At 39.2% G+C, this 20186-nt stretch overlaps 1 protein-coding gene across 1 annotated transcript; it reads right to left on the bottom strand.

Moving 5' to 3' along the window:
- Window positions 1-2257: 2257 nt before the first annotated feature.
- On the bottom strand, window positions 2258-14387 carry LOC105867211 (membrane-spanning 4-domains subfamily A member 6A-like). The gene is made up of 7 exons (XM_012757020.3): window positions 14244-14387; window positions 12521-12683; window positions 11115-11249; window positions 8722-8778; window positions 5752-5958; window positions 3654-3755; window positions 2258-2855 (listed from the first exon to the last, which is right to left on the bottom strand). The coding sequence occupies exons 2-7, from the start codon at window positions 12665-12667 to the stop codon at window positions 2763-2765; spliced, it is 741 nt and encodes a 246-aa protein (XP_012612474.1). The 5' UTR covers window positions 12668-12683; window positions 14244-14387; the 3' UTR covers window positions 2258-2762.
- Window positions 14388-20186: the final 5799 nt, after the last annotated feature.

Raw genomic sequence — 20186 nt, 5'->3', positions numbered from 1 at the left:
AACCCAAAGTTAACTTGCTGGTAACCATAACTGTATCTTTGAAAGTCCCTTTGCCATATGACATAGCATAATACTGGGAGTGATATTTCATGATTTTCACAAGTTTCACCCAAATTCTGGAAGGAAATTACACAAAGGCGAGGATCATTAGAAGTCATCTTAAAATTCAGCTTACAACATGGTCTGTGCTTGATAATGTTCCATATGCACACTTGAAAAGTTTGGGTGTTCGGCAGTCTGTAGGTGGAGTGATAAATAAATAAATATATATATATATATATATATATACGCATACATACACACACACACACACATATATATATATATATATATAAAGTGGTTGAGAGGGTTAAGTCTTTTATTTCTTTCTTGATTTTCTGTCTAGTTTTTTTTATGAATAAATAAGAATAGGTTAAGATTCATCTATTACTGGTGAATTTTCAAATTCTTTCAATTCTATCATTCTTGTTTCATATATTTGGGGCTTCACTGTTAGGTCACATTTACTACAATTGTATCTTCCTGCAGTTTTATCATTACAAAAATGTTCTTCTTTCTCTCTAGTAAGATTTCTTATTTTAAAGTATATTTTATTTGATATGAATATAGCCATTCCAGCTCTCTGATAGTTATAGTGTGGTACATATTTTTTGCAGATGTAAATAATAAATAATCATTTATTATTAATTACCCCTACTGATGACATGTGGAGACACTGTGAAGGACAAAGGTTGCAGGTGTGATTTCCTATGGTCAAGTTAGCTGCTTCCAGAAAATTCTCCAGGAAGATACAATTAGCCCCACAGTTTGTGTTTTCTGATTATCTGGAGGGCAAAATTGTTCCTCATTATCACCACAAGGTGTCAGTAAACGGTGTAGAATCTGAAAAAGGCCATTAATGCTAACATCTTTCTCCGCAACAAAGGGAAAGCAAGTTTCTTACACAGTCCGAGACTCCCTGTTTAGAGAGTTCTACAGACTTTCTTGAAGCAATAGAAGATTTGATGAGAACAATCAGGTTCAAAGTCCCAGAGGTGTATTCGGGTTAACATTTATTTTAGTCTTGGGGGATCGAAATCAAAATAGAAGGGAAGAAAATAGAGAAAAAAACTCAAGTTAACTGAGCATCTTCCATGTGTCAGATATAATGATAACTGCTATACAAATGTTATTTCAGTACATCCTCTTACCTCAAGGTGGACGCCACTCTCCTTTGGCTCAGGCTGGAGGGGCGTTGCTACTTGAAAGAAAACATATGGACGGCTGACTTAGCAGTTAGGTTGAGGCGAGGAGAAAGAGTGTCTTTGAGTGCTGCCTAAAGAGCTGTCCACCTTCTCTGATAAACAAACCAAATTTGAAAAGAAGCCCTCTGGAGGGACTCTGGATACCAGAAATTTTGCAGGTGGTGGTGTGGTGGTGATGAAGATATGGTGGAGAGGGGTGAGGAACAAACCTGGAGAGGGAGCATGGTAGATAAATACATCAACTGTGTATTCTGGGTCGAATTCCTCCCTGTGGCAGGCAGGTGGCAGCATGCGATTGACACTGGAGAGAGAATTCTCATAGGAAGCTCTCTTTCTCTCTCTCTCTCATTTGTTATCTACTTTCTTTTAGGCAGGATAAGGTATTCTTTATTCTGTGCTCGAAATAGTGTTTGGTGCCCTCTATGACAATTTCACCGTCATCTTTCTTTCCCCTATTTGACTATAAATTCCTTGAAGCCAAGGAGCATATCTTATTCACCATGGTCACCCTGGCATCAAGCACAGTGTCCAGTGCCCAATAAGTATCAACGAAGAGAGAGTTTGCAGAAAAAGCTAAATCAGAAGAAACTAACATTCCAGTCCCAGACTGGGGAAAAACAGCAGGGAAATTGAGCCTCAAAGATCTGACACTATGAGTGTGACCCCTGCCATGGTGGGTCAGGGCAAGGAAAACGTGACAAGATCTTTCAAAGAAATGGAGTTCATACAAAATTGAAAAAACCTGTCTACATCTGTGTGTGTGCGTCCTAAGGTTTAACATGTACACTTGAACAATTGTTCTTTCTTGCTGTGAAATAAGGAAAAAAATTATGAACCAGTTGTCTCTTTTGGACAGAGAAGTGTTCCTGATTTGCTTCTGTTTGCTTATTTGTTTTGTTTGAATATTTATTTGGTGGTGAGAAGAGGCTGTTCAAATTTAGGTTTATATCTATCATTTTTTACTTACTCTGTGTTTAAAGGAAAAATAGCAAAGTCAGTTTTCAAATAAAATATGCACTCAAATATTTTTATTTTGAAGCCAGCTACTTTTATACACCCTGAAATTCATCATAGGGAACTTGTTTCCATATACTAATGAGTAAAGTACATGTGTTAAAACACTATAGCCTATTATAAAGGAGTCTGAACACCCCAAAAACTCAGTTAACTCATGTTGACAATTAAGGGGTACAAGAAAAAATGTCTCCTTTGCACCACCAAGACCCACTGAATCATCTTCATTCTGCCTAGTTTTCTCAGTACCATATATGACTATTTTAACAGTCTAGGAAAAGGTAATTTATAGCTCTGTGCTTTTGTTGAAGTCAATATCAGGCAAATCAATAGACCCTCATTCAACATATCTATGCAATTAGAAGAGAACAATTTTTAAAAATGTTCATTGCCTAACAAGCTCACATTTAGGAAAATGCCTTTTAAATAATTATTAGGTTTTCTACATTATCCAAAAGACCAACTTTCTGATGAATATTCCACCCCCAACCCCTGCCCTTTTTCCTAAGGATTCCCTAGCTCTTGATATCCACGGCCACCTTTCCTTGAGTGCGTGCTGGATGCATCCGTGTAATTCTGAGGCAGGAAATGCACAACCTAGAAGAAACAAAATATATTTTCAGACTTCACTCAGGTTCAACTTTTTATATATATGTTAAATATATTCAAATATATCTTGATGCCATTTCATCCAACTTTATACATAGGATTCTTAGCTATTCCAAGATGAGTGTGGCATATCATAAAATTCTTCATATAATTGCTGTTCATTAGCCTAGTATTCATTCAGTTCTCTACAATACAATTTTGGACAAATCAAAGCTTTTTAATTCTGTTAAATGAAGACATGAATCCATGGTTGTGGTAGTGCAGTGTCCCATGTAATTTGATTCAACAATAGTTTTTTATATTTTTTAGGGGAGAAAAGAATTTTAAAATCACAAGAAGGGGAAAGCAGAGCATAAGACATTTACTGAGTCCAGTCACATGTTCAAGTGCCCTTCACCAAGTCGAGACTGTTAAGGAGACTAGTGGCTGTGGCTGAATTTACCCTTGCTTAGAAGGGAGGCCCGCCAGGTTCTCATGTCTTAAGAACAGGCACAAGCTCAGAGCATAATGCCAGGCAAGTCATTTAACTTCCCAGAGCATCAGTTCTTTCACTGGAAAAATGGGAGAATTGAAAAAGTTGATTTCTCAGGCTTAACTATCTTCATATCCAGTGATCCTCAGCTGGTCAGCTACTTAAATTTCCATTCCTTATCTGACTGTCTTCCATCACCATCAAAACCGCCTCCCACGTATATCTCATGACCAACCGATTGTTTCTTCTGCCACTCTTGGTGCCATAGCTCAATACAGCCGGCGGGATTCAGTGAGGCTGGCCAGCACACTCACCTCCTGGAAGTCAGAGTTAGCTTGTTTCCACCAAAGCACGGAAGTGAGCACAGCTAGGCAGAACTCCAGCACTGTGCAAACCAGCATCAGAGACAACGTTCCCTGAAAGTCAGGAAATAAGAGGTTGGTGTTTCTTGAGTCAACCGAAAACTTCGTGCCTGTTTGGGAGGTGACTGTGGAGATAAACACCATCTTGACCATCAGAGAACAAAGTAAGGACATTGTCAAGAAGAGAATAGTATCCTTCCATAACTCACAGCTGGCTCAGTTTAATCTCTTCACTCATTTATTCTCTTGGGAGGAGAAGAGGCAATGAGTGGGAGCTAAATCAACCAACCCACTTTATACACTTGTTTCTGACCTCTTTGAGACACATACTTCTGATGACACTGTTCACTCAGTAAGAAAGGAGAGTGGGGTGACGACTCCCAGGATGGAGAATCAACAGCTCCCATTCTACTCACACTTTTCCTGCTTAGTAGCTATGTGAGCCCGGACAAGTCTCCTTCCTTCTCTAGCTCTTGTTTCCTCGTTTATCAAACATGCATGATAATATTTCCTTCTGGGAGACTTGTGAAGATTCATAGGTTTTGACTGTGCAAGATCTTTTTACAATTCAACATTTCCACCCCTTTCTATATATCTAAACCGTTTTGGATTTTTTTTTGGGGGGGGCTGTTTTGGTGGCTGTAAGAGTTAGAAAAAAAACCATCAAGGTAGCAAACTGCCACAGTTGCTAATAACTCAGACCAATTAAAAAGAAACTACACCAAGAGGGAGGTTCTACCATTTCTCTCTTGAGGCATCCTTCATGCAGAACTAGCTATCTGATAAAAAAAAAAAATGGAGATTATTTGATTGCATACATCTCAAGTTCACAGAATTTACACACAGTTTAAAGGGAGATACAACTTGTCTCCATTACCTAGAAATTGTCCCAGCAAGCAAGCTCAACAGAATATCCCTTATTTATAATGTAAAATTGTCCCATCATAAATTTATACTGTATCCACTACAAAGACTCCTCTCAAACTTCTCTCCAGAATTTTTTCCAAGGTGGAATTGTCTGTGCCAGGTGGTAATTTATACCAATTACTATCCACCTCATTTGCATGTACTTTTTCTCATTATAATATCATTCACTTGGGGAGAAGCAAAGCCAGCTTTATAAGGAATTGGCTATAAGCATGAATTTGACCAGACATTTCTATCTGTCCATCTTCTATCTGAGTCTTTGGCTTGTCCCAACTTTATGATAGCAGGACAATAAATATTCTACAACCTCCTCATTCTTACGTTGCCTGCTTTTTCTCTCAATGCATTGCTGATGATATGCATGCCCCTTAATCTTCCAACTTAAGACATATTATTTCTGTTAAGCAAACGTCATTGCTTTCATTGTTCTGAAGAGATAGGTTTTCCTTGCAATCATTATCAGTTAACATTCTCCATCTCCCTATATTTTTCATCTCCTGATTTAATATATCACACTTCTTTAAGTTATAACAAAAAGCAACAACGGTGTTTCCGTCTCACTTGACCAGTACTACTAGTTACTGTGGTCACTGCAATGAGGTGACCTTGCCTTCTAGCCCCGTTTTCTACTCTCCATTTCTTAGTGATGGGTCTGATGTCCTCCCAGCTCAGGGTGACTCCCCACTGCAGACACATGCCAGGTTTCCTTGTTGGCATTTACTGATCACCGGGGCTTTGTTTGCCTTTCTTAATTAACCAATCCATATGCCAAGATTCTGTTTGATAAATTCATATTTTATGCCTCTAAAATGGAATTAGTTTGATAATTAAGAAACTCTGCCAACAATAAGTTTTAAGGTTTTTTTAATTATCAACCTTATTTGACATTACTCTTCAATTTCACTCTATTAGTATGTAATCCCATAGTCTAGCCCCTTAATCTCATCCACATAGTCCCCTTTCATTTACATGACCATGGCCTTCCCCCAAATGCCCAAACCAGAAAGAACAGAAAGATTTTCAAAAGAAGGAATAACAAGACATCAAAGCTTTCAGAAAAGGAAATTAGATGTTCTAATTTCAGCCTCATGAAATTAGAACATCTCATCTAAAATATACTTACAAACAGGCTGCTTTCACCAATAAAGCAGTCCTTCATATATGAATGAAAAAAAAAGTAATAATGGTAAGCTTGAGTGGGCCTGTTATCGTTGTCCAACTGACACTCCAGTGAAGCAGGAGTCAAAGCAGCCAGGGTGACAGAGAGGAGAATGAAACCCACTAGAGCGCACAGAGTGCTCAGAATGCTTCCAGCCAGGCTGCCGCGAACCTGAAAGAGAAATAGTGAGTAAGGATCACTCCTAATGAGCAGCAAATGTCTCTTACACCTCTCTGCCATTACACTACAAAATATTCCCTTATATCTGTTTCCTTCAGGTGGTCTGGGATTGACCATTCATTTATGCCTGGCTCCCCAGGGGCTAGCAAAAGTCTCTGAAGCTGGAAGGCAAATCTTGGCTGAGCGAATTAACACACAGAAGCTTTCCCCCTTCGGTAGGACTTCAGTGGTGTGGCAGAGAATGATGCCCTCCTAAGTTCCTTACCCTGGGCTGACAGCAGGGCCTCCATGAGGCTTTGCCTGCTAAATCACCAAGGGAGTGTGACCAAAAGCAAGGGGGACAGCATTCCAGATATAGTCTCTCTCCCACAACTCATTCAGAAACCCCACGTGGAAGCACCAGTCACACAGAAAAGGCAGGTGCAGCAGTTTGCTCTTCTTTGCACGCTGCCTCCCTCGGAAGCACACCCTTCTGGACATGGTTCTCAGTCTCGGGCAGGCCTAGGAGCCTGGACAGGCATATGATCGGGGATATCGAGGACCACGTATGGATGGCTGTGGGCAGAGGTCTAGATGCAGGGCCAAGGACGGTGTGATGTGTGGAAGGCAGTGTGAGGTAGAAGAAAAGGTCTGGAGTGATGTTAGGAAACCGAGATCCACAATGCTGGGGTTGCCTCTGCTCTGTTTCCTTGGGGACTCAGTTCCTCAGCTCCTCAGTTTCACTTCACAGCCTGGGTCTGGTGTGCACATTAATGGAGCGAGTGAAATGAATATGCTGATGGAGAAATGGCTTCCCTTCTGTCCCAACCCACAGGAAACAGAATTGAGTTCAGCCCCCTGGAAAAGCGATAGCGATAGGTTGCCGGGCTCCAGGGCCCATTCGACAGCCACACGTTGGGGTGTCACTCAGTCCTGTACAGGGCCCTCTTCTTTTAGGAACTCAGCAGTTGATGCTTTGGGGCCCCAGTTCCCCCAAGCCATGACTAAAGTGCGTGTTCCTGGGCCTCCTGACAGCCAGCGTTAGTCATGATGCCTGGAGTATGTATTTCTTAGAATAAGCTATCTTTGTTCTCAGGTGGTGCTTTTCTTCAGTCTCAAAAAGGGCTATTATAATATGTGACAGGAGTAGAATTCACTATAAACATTCCAGCACAGATGTCTTTATGATAGAATGTCTTTTTTCTCCTTTGGATAGATGGCTAGTAGTGGCATTGCTGGATCAAATGATATTTCTATTTTTAGCTCTTTGAGGTATCTCCAAATTACTTTCCACAGGGGTTGTACTAATTTGTAGTCCCACCAGCAAAGTGCTCCAATCTCTAATACTCTTGGGGTACCAGTCGGGGAGTGGGGTAGATGGGGACAAACCCACCGCTAATGGAAGTGGAACACACCGTATGGGGGAAGGACACACTTGTAGCCCTGGCTTGGGTGAGGCAAACACATTAGTACATGTAACCAAAATGTTTGTACCCCTATAATATCATGGATTAAAAAATAAATAAATAAAACTTTAAAAAAACGAGTAGAATTCACTAAAGGCTAGATGTCTTTCTTGAGGTAGAGTCTATCCTGAGACCACATCCTGTCTCCTTGAGCTTCTTGCACACCCACAGTGGGATTGTTCTCAGGGGTAAAAGCCTCATGTATTTCCCCCTGGACATCTGGGAACATTACTCTTATGCCATGCTATTCAATATGGTTGTAACTAGTTACATGGGCTATTTATATTTAAAGCAAAATTATGTGAAATTTAAAATCCAGTTATACTAGCCACATTTCAGGTTTTTGATAGCCACACATAGCTACATATTGGGCAGCATGGATATGGTGCATTTCTGTCATCACAGAAAGATCTATTGAACAGCACAGATCTAGTGGTTTGGAGTCTAGTTGAGGGTTCCAAATAACAATCTCTAAATTCTGGTGAGAGAAAAAGAGATATTGGCATTGTCTTGAGCTCTGTGTCTCATTTCCTTGCTGTCTTTGGGAGCTTTTTCTAGCCAGAGCTTCCAAACTGAGTTTCTGTGCGATTGCGTTACATGACATTCTCTCACGTGACCTCCAACAACAACCCCTTGAGGGATGTAGGATTGAGTGAAGACACAGTGAAACTTTACAGACTAGAAAACTTTTCCCTGTAATCCAAATTTCCACTCCCTGCCACTTTCGATCCTAGTTTTTCCTAGAATAAGGGATAGGGGCAGATAAAGTTGTTTTTTTTTTTTTTCCTTTACCAGTACAAATGACTAATAACAACTTTTAGCTTTCAAAAATTTATATTCAAACAAAATAAAATTATTGGCTTCCTGGTGAGGCAAATGAAAGAATGAGATAAATGAGACAATCTCTCATATGAACAGCATTTTGACTGGGTTTCTCAAGGGTTTTAATTCATGGGCATATCAGTAAACCACAACAAATAGAGCTCTTTATAACACTATCAGCTTCTTCACCACTGAAGACCTAAATTTGAAAACCGGTTATCAGCAAAATGGCATCATAAGTAAGGAGAATTTTTCCGAAATAGATTCCTGGGCACTGGGCTAGGGAATAATACAGTACCCTGAGTGTAGACTTTGATTTAAGGCACAATAATTGGAGAACTGTGCTCTGAACATGGATGTGGAGGATCCAGGCCGAGAACTGCTCTGGAACTTAGTTTCTAACTTTTCAGGGTGGAGAAACTGGCTGTGAAGGGTTCTAAGTTTCATTTTGGTCCATCAGGTTGTGGGTGACAGTTCTCATACTCACCAAAGTCTTAGTTGACCTTTTGTCCGTGATGACTGAGAGAGAGCCAGAAACGATAAACTGCTCAGAAAAGAGAGAAAATGGTCAGGTCAGTTTCTACGATTTTCATGTGCAGTGTTATTACAGTGTTACTATCACGATGCTTATGGAAAACTCCCATGGGAAAAGCTCTGGGAAGCCAATGACCAAAAATGTGAGACCCATTTAAATATATAAATTTGTCCTTCTTGCCTGTATAGCATTCAGATAGCATGAGAAAAAATAAAAAGCAGATATGAGCAGGAATCCATCCTACAAACAAAACGAGGACTTTAAAACCCAGGGAAGAAGTTGTTTGTTTTTAATTAGATGAGAAAATTTTGGAGTAAGATGTTCTCTAGAGAAGGACCTAAAAGAAATGATATAGAAAAAAATAATAATAGGGAAAAATCACATGGATTTTGTCCTTCAATATACTGGTGTGATGTTTCACATTTATTGATTTATGTATGTTCAACCATCCTTGCCTCGCTCGGATAAATGTCACTTGATCATGGTGAATGATCTTTTGAATGTTCTGTTGGATTCAGTTTGCTAGTATTTTCTTGAAGATTTTAGCCACTATGCTCATTAGTGATGTTGACCAGTAGATGGTTTATTTGTTTGTTTTCCTTGTAATGTCTTTGCCTGGCTTTGATATCAGGGTAATGATGGTCTTGTAAAATGGGTTTGGAAGTACTCCCTCCTCTTCTATTTTTGGAAGAGGTTAAGAAAGGTTGGTATTCATTCTTTAAAAAAAAATCATGGGGGAAGCTAACAGATATGAGAAGACAAAGACATAGGTTTTAATTTGATGGCTCCCCATGCTAAGGTAAAACAATAAATGAAAGCAGAAAGAAGGACCAGATTGGATGGCAGGACGCCTCTAAGGCTGTGTTTTAAAAAATCAAAGAAAGTATTCACTCTCTAAATAATTCATGACCTAATAGATTAAGAGAAGCTAAGTCATAGAAAATTATTTGACAACAACAACAACAAAAACCAGGACAAAACAGAAGAAAAGCCGTGGTTCCTGTGACCCTGGCATTAAGTAATTTGTCTATATAAATAAATGCTGAGTCTTAAAAAAATTGACTACATGCCTCTCCAAATGTGGGCTGTGCTTAGTGATTGACTTCTAAAAAGTAGAGAATACAAAGAGGGAAAGATGTAGTAACTTCACAGTGAAGAAACTCAAAAGACACCACCTCAACCACATGATCACAGTTAATTTCATCAGTGACATTATGTTGATAGCATGTACCCTTGACATGACTTGATAAAAATGAAACTTTACCTCTGTCATCTTCACCTAAAATTTCATCACGATAGTCTAAACATGAAAAAAGTATCAGACAAACCCCAATTTAAGAACAATCTACAAAAATCCTGGCTAGTGCTACTTAAAACTTTCAAAGACATTGAGGGAAAGGAAAGTCTGAGAAAGTCTAGAGTAGCCCCAGGAGATACAGTGACTAAATGTAATGCAGTATCCTTGAGTGGATCTTGGGACAAAAAAAGGATAATGGGGAAAACTGGTGAAATTCAAATAAAGTGTTGAATTTAATAAAACAAGAAAAATGGACCAGATTGACAAAAAGGTGGACTTCTGGATGCATTACAGAAACAAATGTAGAAAAGGCAAGTAATAGCTACTGAGTTGCAGGAAGTTGTCTACAGTCCTACCACCCTGAACGTGCCTGATCTCGTCTGAGTTGCGAGAAGTTGATGGCACAAAAAACTGTGACAGTGAAGCTTAATTATGAGAAAGACTCACTCATATCAATCTAGAAGAAAGCTGTCCTCTGAGAAAAGGACTGCTAAGTCCTCTTGACAACCCAGACATGGAACTGTTTCAGAGGCACTTCCAGGACATCACTGAAGCATAAACAACTGCTCAGCCTGCCCTGGGAACTACTAAAGGCAACAAAAATCATTTTCAAAGTGCTTCTTCCTCCATGATCCCCACAAACATCTGTGTGACTCCTCTGTGAGTGACTGATGTCCTCCACTGATGCTCATTTTACTGTAGAGAAATGTCCTTCTCAACTTTCTCCTACTTCCTGGATTTTTGCCTAAACCTGTAAAGAAGCCACTGGCCTCATCGTAGCTCAAGATGATAAGGTGAAAAATAAATGATCTTCAAAAGAAATGTTTATTTGATCCAGAAAAGAAAGAGATCGAAAATCAGGCAACTCCTTTCATACTACTTCACTCAGTCCTTCCCTGAACTACACATATAGGAGAAGTCCCACCATCGACTCCTTGCTCCTGGCAGACAGAAACATAGCAAGGTGGCAGTTGAGGAGTGAGTTTAAGCTGCTGGCATCTTCCTCCCCTCTCCACCTCATCCTGCCCTCCTCAGGAACTCTACTCACACACAAGGATCCTGTGAATGGGTAACCCGACTTCAACAGTGTAGAAAACACACGAGTAAAATATGGAGAGAAGTAAGCCGACGCTAAAATGATTCCCAAGTTCAAGATCATCACGCCACAAAAGATCTGGATAGCCTATTGGAAGAGGAAGGAAGATGGAGGATTAAAACCAGCATTTGTAAAGACAGGTCCTTCCCACCCACCCCCACCCCCCGACCCCCATGACACTAACGCATTATCATTTTTTGCAAGATTCCAGTGGGGATACAGACCGTGTACAAGCTCTGGAGTGAGAAATATGAAAAGACATTCTGGAGGGGATGCTGCTCTGCCACAGAAAGCCACTGTCCCAAGCCATGGGGCAAATGCTCAGCAAGTCTTAAAGTCTTTCTGCCTCTCAGGCTCCGGTCTGCCTGGGACCCTTGCTCCCAGCTCATGGCAAATGCTGGAATCTGTTTTCCCAGCTCTCTGAATCCATGACTAGGGACTCTCGTTCTACCTCTTATGGGAACAGGAGACATATGAAAGCCCTCACACTCTCTTGAACATGGGTGGTGTGGAGGTCCCTCCCCTCATCCCCTAGAGCCCACCTGACACAACATGGAGCCTGGCTCCGTGTCTCTGCAACTGAGGATCCTAAAGCTCTATCTTCTTAACAGGGGACGTTTTCCTTGCTGATGTCCACCTGTGAGCCTCACAGGACCCCATATGATTGTATGTACGAGGCAGGGAAATGAGACCCACCAGGTTATGGAACCTAGTCACACTGAGTGCTCCGCCTGAGATGGTGTGATTGCAGAGACAATCCTAGACACCAAAACCCTAGCTTTCCCTCCCAGTCCAGGATAGATCCCCTCTTCCCTTCATTCAACAGAGTTTCTTTAATAAATCCTGCATTAGAGGAGAGAGACAAAAGAGACAAACAAAAGGTGAATATCATTTCATAAAGAGAGGAGAAAAGAGCGGGAGGAATTGTGTTTTCCCATAATTTGCAGTGAAGGAAAAATTCCTTTCAAAAAATCAAGATGGATTATTAAACATGCAATTAATGATCACATAGAAAAATGTGTATAAAATCTGTTATCATTTACCACCATGACTTTTGTAAAAGAAAATATAGAGAAGTGCCGTGTTGCAAATTACAAAAACAACAAATATATCAAAAACTCAATCGTTTGTATTCAGGATAAGGAAAAAAAATATTTTTAGAAATAACTCTTGCAATAAAGTTCTGAGAAAACTTAAACAGCTCTCCAAGTGGCTTCCACAGACCTGCAGATCAGCCTAGAGTCCCTCTGACAAAATTTAAGGGTCTCCACACTCACAATGGATGTCTAGTCCCAAGTCACACATAGTGTTTTCCCTCTTCCCTCACTCCTCTTCAACATGTTCTGAATTGGATTTACCCCAATAACGTTGACTTCATCCCTTAGATATTTCTTCAGGCTATCTTGCCTCTTGTTTGTGGGTTGGGGTCCCGTTGCTTGGGAGAGGTTCATGTCATTTGTTGAGAGCACTACAATGGTCTCATTGGTCATGGGTTGCGATATCATGATGGTGCTGCCAATGCTGGAAAAAATAAATAAATTTATCTCTTAAAAAGTTCAGAGCTACTAGGTCCTGACTCTGTAAGTCAGTTTTTTGTCTATTAGTCCAGACTTGGCCTGTCCTTTAGGGAAAGAAACTGGTAGTATTGTATGGAAACCACTGTTTTTCACTGGTAACAGTTAAAACCACAAAACCTTGGTTTCCTGACAATTTCTCCATAATGTTTGACACAGTCCATTAATTATAGATAATAAACACATCACAAGACAGCAGAAGCATGAATCTTGAGAGGTCCCTATGTTCAGAGGCAAATGATCACACAAAATTTGCAATATGCAGCAATATCCTTTCCCCCCAGTTCTGCCTACAGCAACTGCATTGCCATATATTTCATGAATTTCATCCTCAAACTACCCCACCAGTCTTGAGATATGATTAGGATTCTCATCTTCACTCTTTTCCTATCCAGGTTCTGTATTACTCAGACTATGTAACTATGCTCATTTATTTTTTTGTTTAGTAATACTATTTATGAGCATTAACCCTAGACAGTTTTATCATATTTTATTAGACATTATCCTACAGTGCTTTTAGTCTTTACAACAACCCTGCATGTTAGTTAGCAAAAGCACACAATAGATAAGAAAATTCAGAATCAAAAAGTTTAAGTTATGAGTATAAATAGTACACTTTGCATATATGCATGGCTTAGAGTTAGTGCTGAAGAAGCATTTGCAGTTATCATTATTGCTTTTCCCTGTTCACACAAGTGGGAAGCTGTAGAACCAGTCTTGGGTGCCAGCTATCCCCAAGTCCGAACTCTTTGCATAATTCTATAAATCATTCTACCACTTCCTACTTTCCCACCTAGCGATAGCATGCCTGTGTCTGAGTTTATTCAATTGTGTGAAGCAGCTACCTACAGTGGTATGAAAATAAGTCTGGGAGTCCTAACATCAAGGCTGATCACTGCACTTGCTGGCATAAGGACCAAGTTGCCCACGGTGTTAGAGCCTGAACTCAGCTTGGATCTCTTTTCACTACGCTGTTGTCGGCTTATGGACTGTCCAGTTTTCAAATTGCCCAAGGACATTTGAAGAGACAAGAGCTCTTCTCCCATTAATTACATGACCTTAGGTAAGTGACTCACCAAGATCACGCAGTGAGAAAACAGAAGCAATAGAGTTAAAACCAGATACTCCAGAGAAACTAAAGAAAATGTTTATAAAAACATTTGCCCATTCAATTTACAAAATGCTCTAGCGTCTCTGAACTTGTCTCAAGGAGCTTCAAGTTAAATTGCCTCTCTAAGGGGGTCAAAGCAAGGGAGTGGTGAGCTAAGAAAAGTTTTCCAGCACTGCCTACCTATGCCTGTGGACCAGCACTGCCCACCTGTGCCTGTGGAGCAGCATTGCCCACCTGTGCCCGTGGACCAGCACTGCCTACCTGTGCCTGTGCACCAGCACTGCCCACCTGTGCCCGTGGACCAGCACTGCCCACCTGTGCCCGTGCACCAGCACTGCCCACCTGTGCCCGTGCACCAGCACTGCCCACCTGTGCCCATGGACCAGCACTGCTTACCTGTGCCCGTGGTTTCAGCTGAGTTCTCAGAAGCTCCCAAGCGGTTTTAACCCTGGGTCCTCGGCACTCCTATCAATAGTTCCTCCTTGTCTTCATCTTTTGAAAGTCACTGGCCCTTCCTTAGTCTAGTGTTTGCGGCCACACAGGATGTGATACTTACAGATTGTAGAATTGTGAAATGTGCCTGCACTTCCTTTTTTGTAAACTTCTAGCAACTTCAGAAAAAAAACCACAAAAAGGACCAACTAACAATGGGGAGCTTTATGTGCGAATTGCCACTCCGTGACTGACTTTCCTGTTACTAGGCCAGTCTATTCTTCTCGGAGCCTCATTTTTCTAATCCGTTGAATAGGGGAACAATACCAACACTGGAGAATTATTATAAACATGAGAGAAAATGTTTATACAAAGTCTATACTGCTTTCAAGGAGCATTCAAAAATATATGTAATTAATATTCATAGTAGTAGTAATATTGGCAAATAATAGTCCATAATATATAATTAACCATAATAATAGTAATAATCGACTATATTGCTTTCAAGGAACATTCAATGATATATAGCTAATACTAGCAATATAGAACATAGAGAAAAACTTCTTTTGCTATTTATTTATTTAATTTTCTAATGTCCCAAGCTTTTGGTAGGCTGAAAGCAGCCTTTCAACACCTGTTGAGCCATCGCTGCCTCCTGTAGAATTACATTCCTCTTCTGGCTGCTCTCTTTCTCTAACGGTAGACCCTCACCCTCAGGAAGGGCTGGGCACCTGTAGGGAAGTGGTGAAACTGGAGGCGGCCCCCATGGGGAAGATTCAGCAAGACCTAAACCAATTCAACCACACACTTGGAGCGCCTTCAAAATTAGTTTATTGTGTTAGCCTAGGTTTACTGGAAACAGAACCTATGACAGGGACTTAGTGCTGATATTTTAGTTGGAAGAATATATAACATACATGAATTATCAGTGTGAAGCTCAATGAATTATCACAATATAAATACACCTGTGTTCTTACCTTCCGAATTAAATATTAGAAAATAGCTAGCAACTCGGAGAGCCCGGAACCCTTTTGCTCCCTTCCAGCCACTATACCCCTAACAGTAACCAGTATCTTGACATCTATCTAATACCTGGGATTAGTTTTGCTTGGTTTTGATGTTTTAAGAAATGGAATCAGACAGCATGGAATTTTTTGTGTGTTTGGCTTCTCTTCAATATTATTGTATTGTATCGCTGGGTAACACACAGTCAAAAACTCAAGGATTAAATTAAATCTATATTATCCCTCTCATGTTTGTAGGTCAGTGGGATTTCAGTATGGCGAAAAGAGTCTAACTGATAAGGAAATAATTAAAGCTTAAGGACTACATCAAGTTTTTGCGATCATTGTTAACTGAGAACTCTGCATTGAATGTGCTAAAACTGCTTCCCGAGTAACTTTAGAATGTAGTTAGAATGTCAGCTCCATGAGGTCACAGATAGATCTGGTACACTGCTATACTCCCAGCAGTGCCTGGCCTATAGTAGATGCTCAATAAATATTTGTTGAATAAAGATATTGTGAGGTAAGAGTTAATTTACAGATGTACAGATAGAGCTCTGTCTTCATCACTGGGGATGCCTAAATGTGTGGTTTTTGAACATTGGAAATACTGTGTGCTGTTTAGAACCCAAACTCTTTTGGCAAGCGCCAAGATCAGTTTCTTTACCAATGGCTTGTAACTAGCTTTAATGGCTTTGACACAACTTCCTCGACTACATAATGGGATGCTGAGAGTTTCTTTCTCTGGGAAGTTCCAATCAAAGACTGGCGTGGTCCACGTGTCTGGTGGGGCCTGTGAGGAGCTTGTGCTGTGAAAGTTCCCCTGCCCTTTCTCTCATTGCTCTGTACCTCACCTTCAGACAAAGCCTGAAGCCTCTTGCAAGCACATTCAGTGGTGTTCGTTAGGTCCTTTCAAATGTGCACCTGGGGAACGCAGTCATCTCTCACATGGGCAATCTAATTGGGAGTAGAGAAGATGCCATACTTACAAAGACTTTGAACTGATTTTCTTCTTGAACTAAATATCTTAACAGCTAGAAAAATAAAAAAAATTGTTTGAACTATAAAATCTTTATTTAGTAGGTCAACTAAAACAAATTTCTTGTAAGACATCCCATAGAATCCAATTAAAAGATAAATACAGTGTCCCAAAAGTCGCCGTTCATAGGGAAAATGTACAATTTCCCACTTTCCCTATGTATGGTGACTTTTGGAACCCCCTGTATTTTTGTCGTATGCACATGATGCTTTTTGTGTTTTTTGTTGTTTTTAGTGCTATAAATATATATGTTTACAAAGTACTTTAGAATCACAGAGAAGACATCTAGACTACGTGGGAAACTTGGGAAAAGCATCATATAAAGATGGCATTTGAACTGGCAAAGGGTGAATAGGTGTTGATCAGAAAAGTAAATTGGGAAATTCATTGTAGCGGAGGGAAAACTATTATAAGTTTAGGGCATTTTTAGGTCACTAAAGTGATAGATTTCAATCCATTAATAAAGTAGAGATAATGTGAAATTTGCACCATTTAAAGGCTTATTCCTAGTTCCAAAATAAATTAAGTTAAAATATTGAGACAATGCAACCTAGTGCTAAATAACCAAATTTTCTAAAATTTAGATATAATTTTGTTTTGGGAATACAATCTTCATCAACAAAGACATAAGGAATCTCATCTTTCATGTAAACCTTGCCAGAGTTTTATAACTTAAGAAAAAAAGTATATGTACATATGTATATGTGGAATATATATAAATTTATATATACTTCATATACATCTACATGTGTATGTATGCATAAAGGTAATTTAGACCATTTGAAAACCTTGTTGTGGCCACACTTCTGTGACTTCAGAGCTGGAGGTAAAATGTGAATGTTTTCATTACTTTCCATCTTAAATCAATTTGGGAAAGAATACTAAGTAGATAAAACAATTAAAAAAAAACTAATAATAGTTATTGAAGATAATCAATAAAGATTGAGGGCGGAGTGCTGTACGATCGATTACGTCTGTAATCCTAGCACTCTGGGAGGCCGAGGCGGGCAGATCACTCAAGGTCAGGAGTTCGAGAGCAGCCTAAGCAACAGCGAGACCCCATCTCTGCTAAAAATAGAAAGAAATTAATTGGCCAACTAAATATATATAGAAAAAATTAGCCGGGCATGGTGGCACATGCCTGTAGTCCCAGCTACTTGGGAGGCTAAGGCAGAAAGATTGCTCGAGCCTAGGACTTTGAGGTTGCTGTGAGCTAGGCTGATGTCAAGGCACTCTAGTCTAGGCAACAGAATGAGACTCTGTCTCAATCAATCAATCAATCAATCAACCAGGATTAACTCTGCTGTTGGCAGCATGGGAAAGTAACCACCCTAGATGACAGCTGGGTTATTGAGCACTGTGAGGTTCCTGAGCCTCACTCTTTCTGTGGTTCTCCTTCCTCTTTCTGTCCAGCTCCTCCTGCCAAGCTGAAAGCATGCATTCAAGAGATGGGAGAAAGTTACAGACCATATCTGGTAAACTGTGTCTGGAGTCTGAGAAGAATTAGAACAAGCTGACCTGGCCTTTTCAATGGGGGCATGGTGGAATGTATCACCCTTTACTGAAATTGCCAATAAAAAGATCCAGAGGGGAAATCATAAGAAACTTTCTGAACTGCTTCCTCTGCTGGAATGTCTGTGCTTACTGAATAAAACAATTTTTAAATAAATCTAATATTATTAGCTCACATAGTTAAGGAAAAGTAGTTAAGTTCCTGGGAATCACATGAGCAGTAGCAATCCCAACAAGCCTTAGTAAAGATATAAATTGCTGATCTTGAAAAGGGTCAAAGAGGAAGGAAAATGTGTTGTCAGTTTTTTGTAAACTATATGTCAAATGTAGTTTTTTTTCAATCCACCAGGCAATTTAAAAGAAAATGATGTTATACATCCTTTTTGTGTTTATCATACAAATTTTGAGTAAATGCAAAATTCAAACCAAGGCACATATTTTAATTAGTTCAAAAATTTAAATATTTTCCTTAGAATTTGTATAGCTTTGTCTCATTTTGTTTCTTGTATTTGTGTTGTGTGAAAACAAAAACCTTTGGGCATATATTATAACTGTCTGGATATTACTATATAAAGACATTGGAAAATATTACAAACTAATTTAAATATAAAATAACAACTGAAATTTGCTAGTGTCTTTTAGAAGTTGCTTTTCATGGAATCTAAATTAGGTGGCTTTAAAAAGATCAGTATATACTCACTATCAAGTTGGTATTAGCTGATCAACACGTAAGTGCACATATAGTAATAACATTCATCCAGTGTCAGCAAATGGGGAGCGTGGGGGCTGAGTATATACACACCTAATGGGTGCGGTGTGCACCGTCTGGGGGTTGGACATGCTTGAAGCTCTGACTCGAGTGGGGCAAAGGCAATATATGTAACCCACACATTTATACCATCGTAATATGCTGAAATTTAAAAAAAAAGATCAGTATATGAAAATTGTAACACTTCAACTTTATACTTGAATATTTTAAATTATCAGGTAAGTATTGATTCAATTAAGTTACATATATTGACATAAGTAAATTTTAAATATTTCAAATAATGAAATAAAAATACAAATGTCTATGTTTACGGGCATCTTTTTAAAATTGAAACTCAACTCTTCCAGTCATAAGGAAATAAGACTTACTTGGCCTCTCTATACAATTAGAAAACTAGAAAAAAATATTAAACAACTGATTCCAGACATTGGCCAACAGTCAGTGCAGGGCTTTCAACATTTAGAAAATGAAAACAAATGCGAATATAAAAATTGTTCTGGTTTTCTGTGGGAAGGAACTTTCCAGACCATGGTCACATGGATGGATCCCTGTTGATCTTGCTAAATTCAGAAAACAAATCAGAATTTGAGGGAGCTGAGGCAGTGATAATTAGTGTTTAGAGAACCATAAAGGAAGTAGCTATGTAGAGACAGACTTCTAGAAATCTGCAAGGGAGTCTCCTTAATTTTTTTGTTCAATACTAAGCTGTATACATGTATAGGTTGAAATTCCAAATGTACAGTTAAAGAATATTCAGGTAGCTGTAAGCAATATGACAACCAGAACTCACACAGGGCTGAGACATTCAATTGCCAACCAGCTATAATGCAGTGACTTCTATGAACACTTGGGGCACAGAGTAGAGACCTCCAGAAAGGTTATAATACTACTACTACTAATAATAATAGTAAGTCTAAACTAAACTAGCCCAGATTAATAACTCTAGACCCTCCCTATAATGTTTTTTTAAAAGTCTGAAAATAAACTAGTCTTCAAGTTTAACTTACTGCCAGAAATAAAGTGTAACACTGTGAAAAAAGAAAAAAATTGAGCACTCAATCACATACAAATATAATATCCCACATCTAGTCTAAAATTACTGTACCTCCCAAGAAACAAAAAAACTCAATAACTAATAACCAGGAGAAAAATCAATAAACCAATAAAAAACAGTCCTGTAAATTAAATGTAACCAAAATGTTTGTATCCCCATAATATTCTGAAATTTAAAAAAAAGATTTTTTAAAAGGAATTATTTTCAGGCTCAAATAGCTTGCATCTACTCTAAGAGCTCAGACTACTTACAGTTAGAAGTTTTCAATAATATCACCTTACATACTCAAAACCTTAACAACTTGTTTTTATTCTTATCATTCACAGGGCAAAGTGTAGCCCCAAGATGCTACCCTCAATAATGAGCTCAATTTTAACGTGGTGACTGATTACTGATCAAGTTCCATTCTTCAAGACATTCACAGGATCTGTTTGGATTTGACCATACTTAGTCTAAAAAATAATTGTCATGGCCAAACCATAGTCACTAATGGTCAAAACCTCAAAGCTTAGACCAACATACCAACCAC

The sequence above is a fragment of the Microcebus murinus genome, chromosome 4 (genome assembly GCF_040939455.1).
Source record: "Microcebus murinus isolate Inina chromosome 4, M.murinus_Inina_mat1.0, whole genome shotgun sequence".
In the NCBI taxonomy this organism is placed as follows: Eukaryota; Metazoa; Chordata; class Mammalia; order Primates; family Cheirogaleidae; genus Microcebus; species Microcebus murinus.
This window is presented reverse-complemented; position numbering and strand designations above follow the sequence as displayed.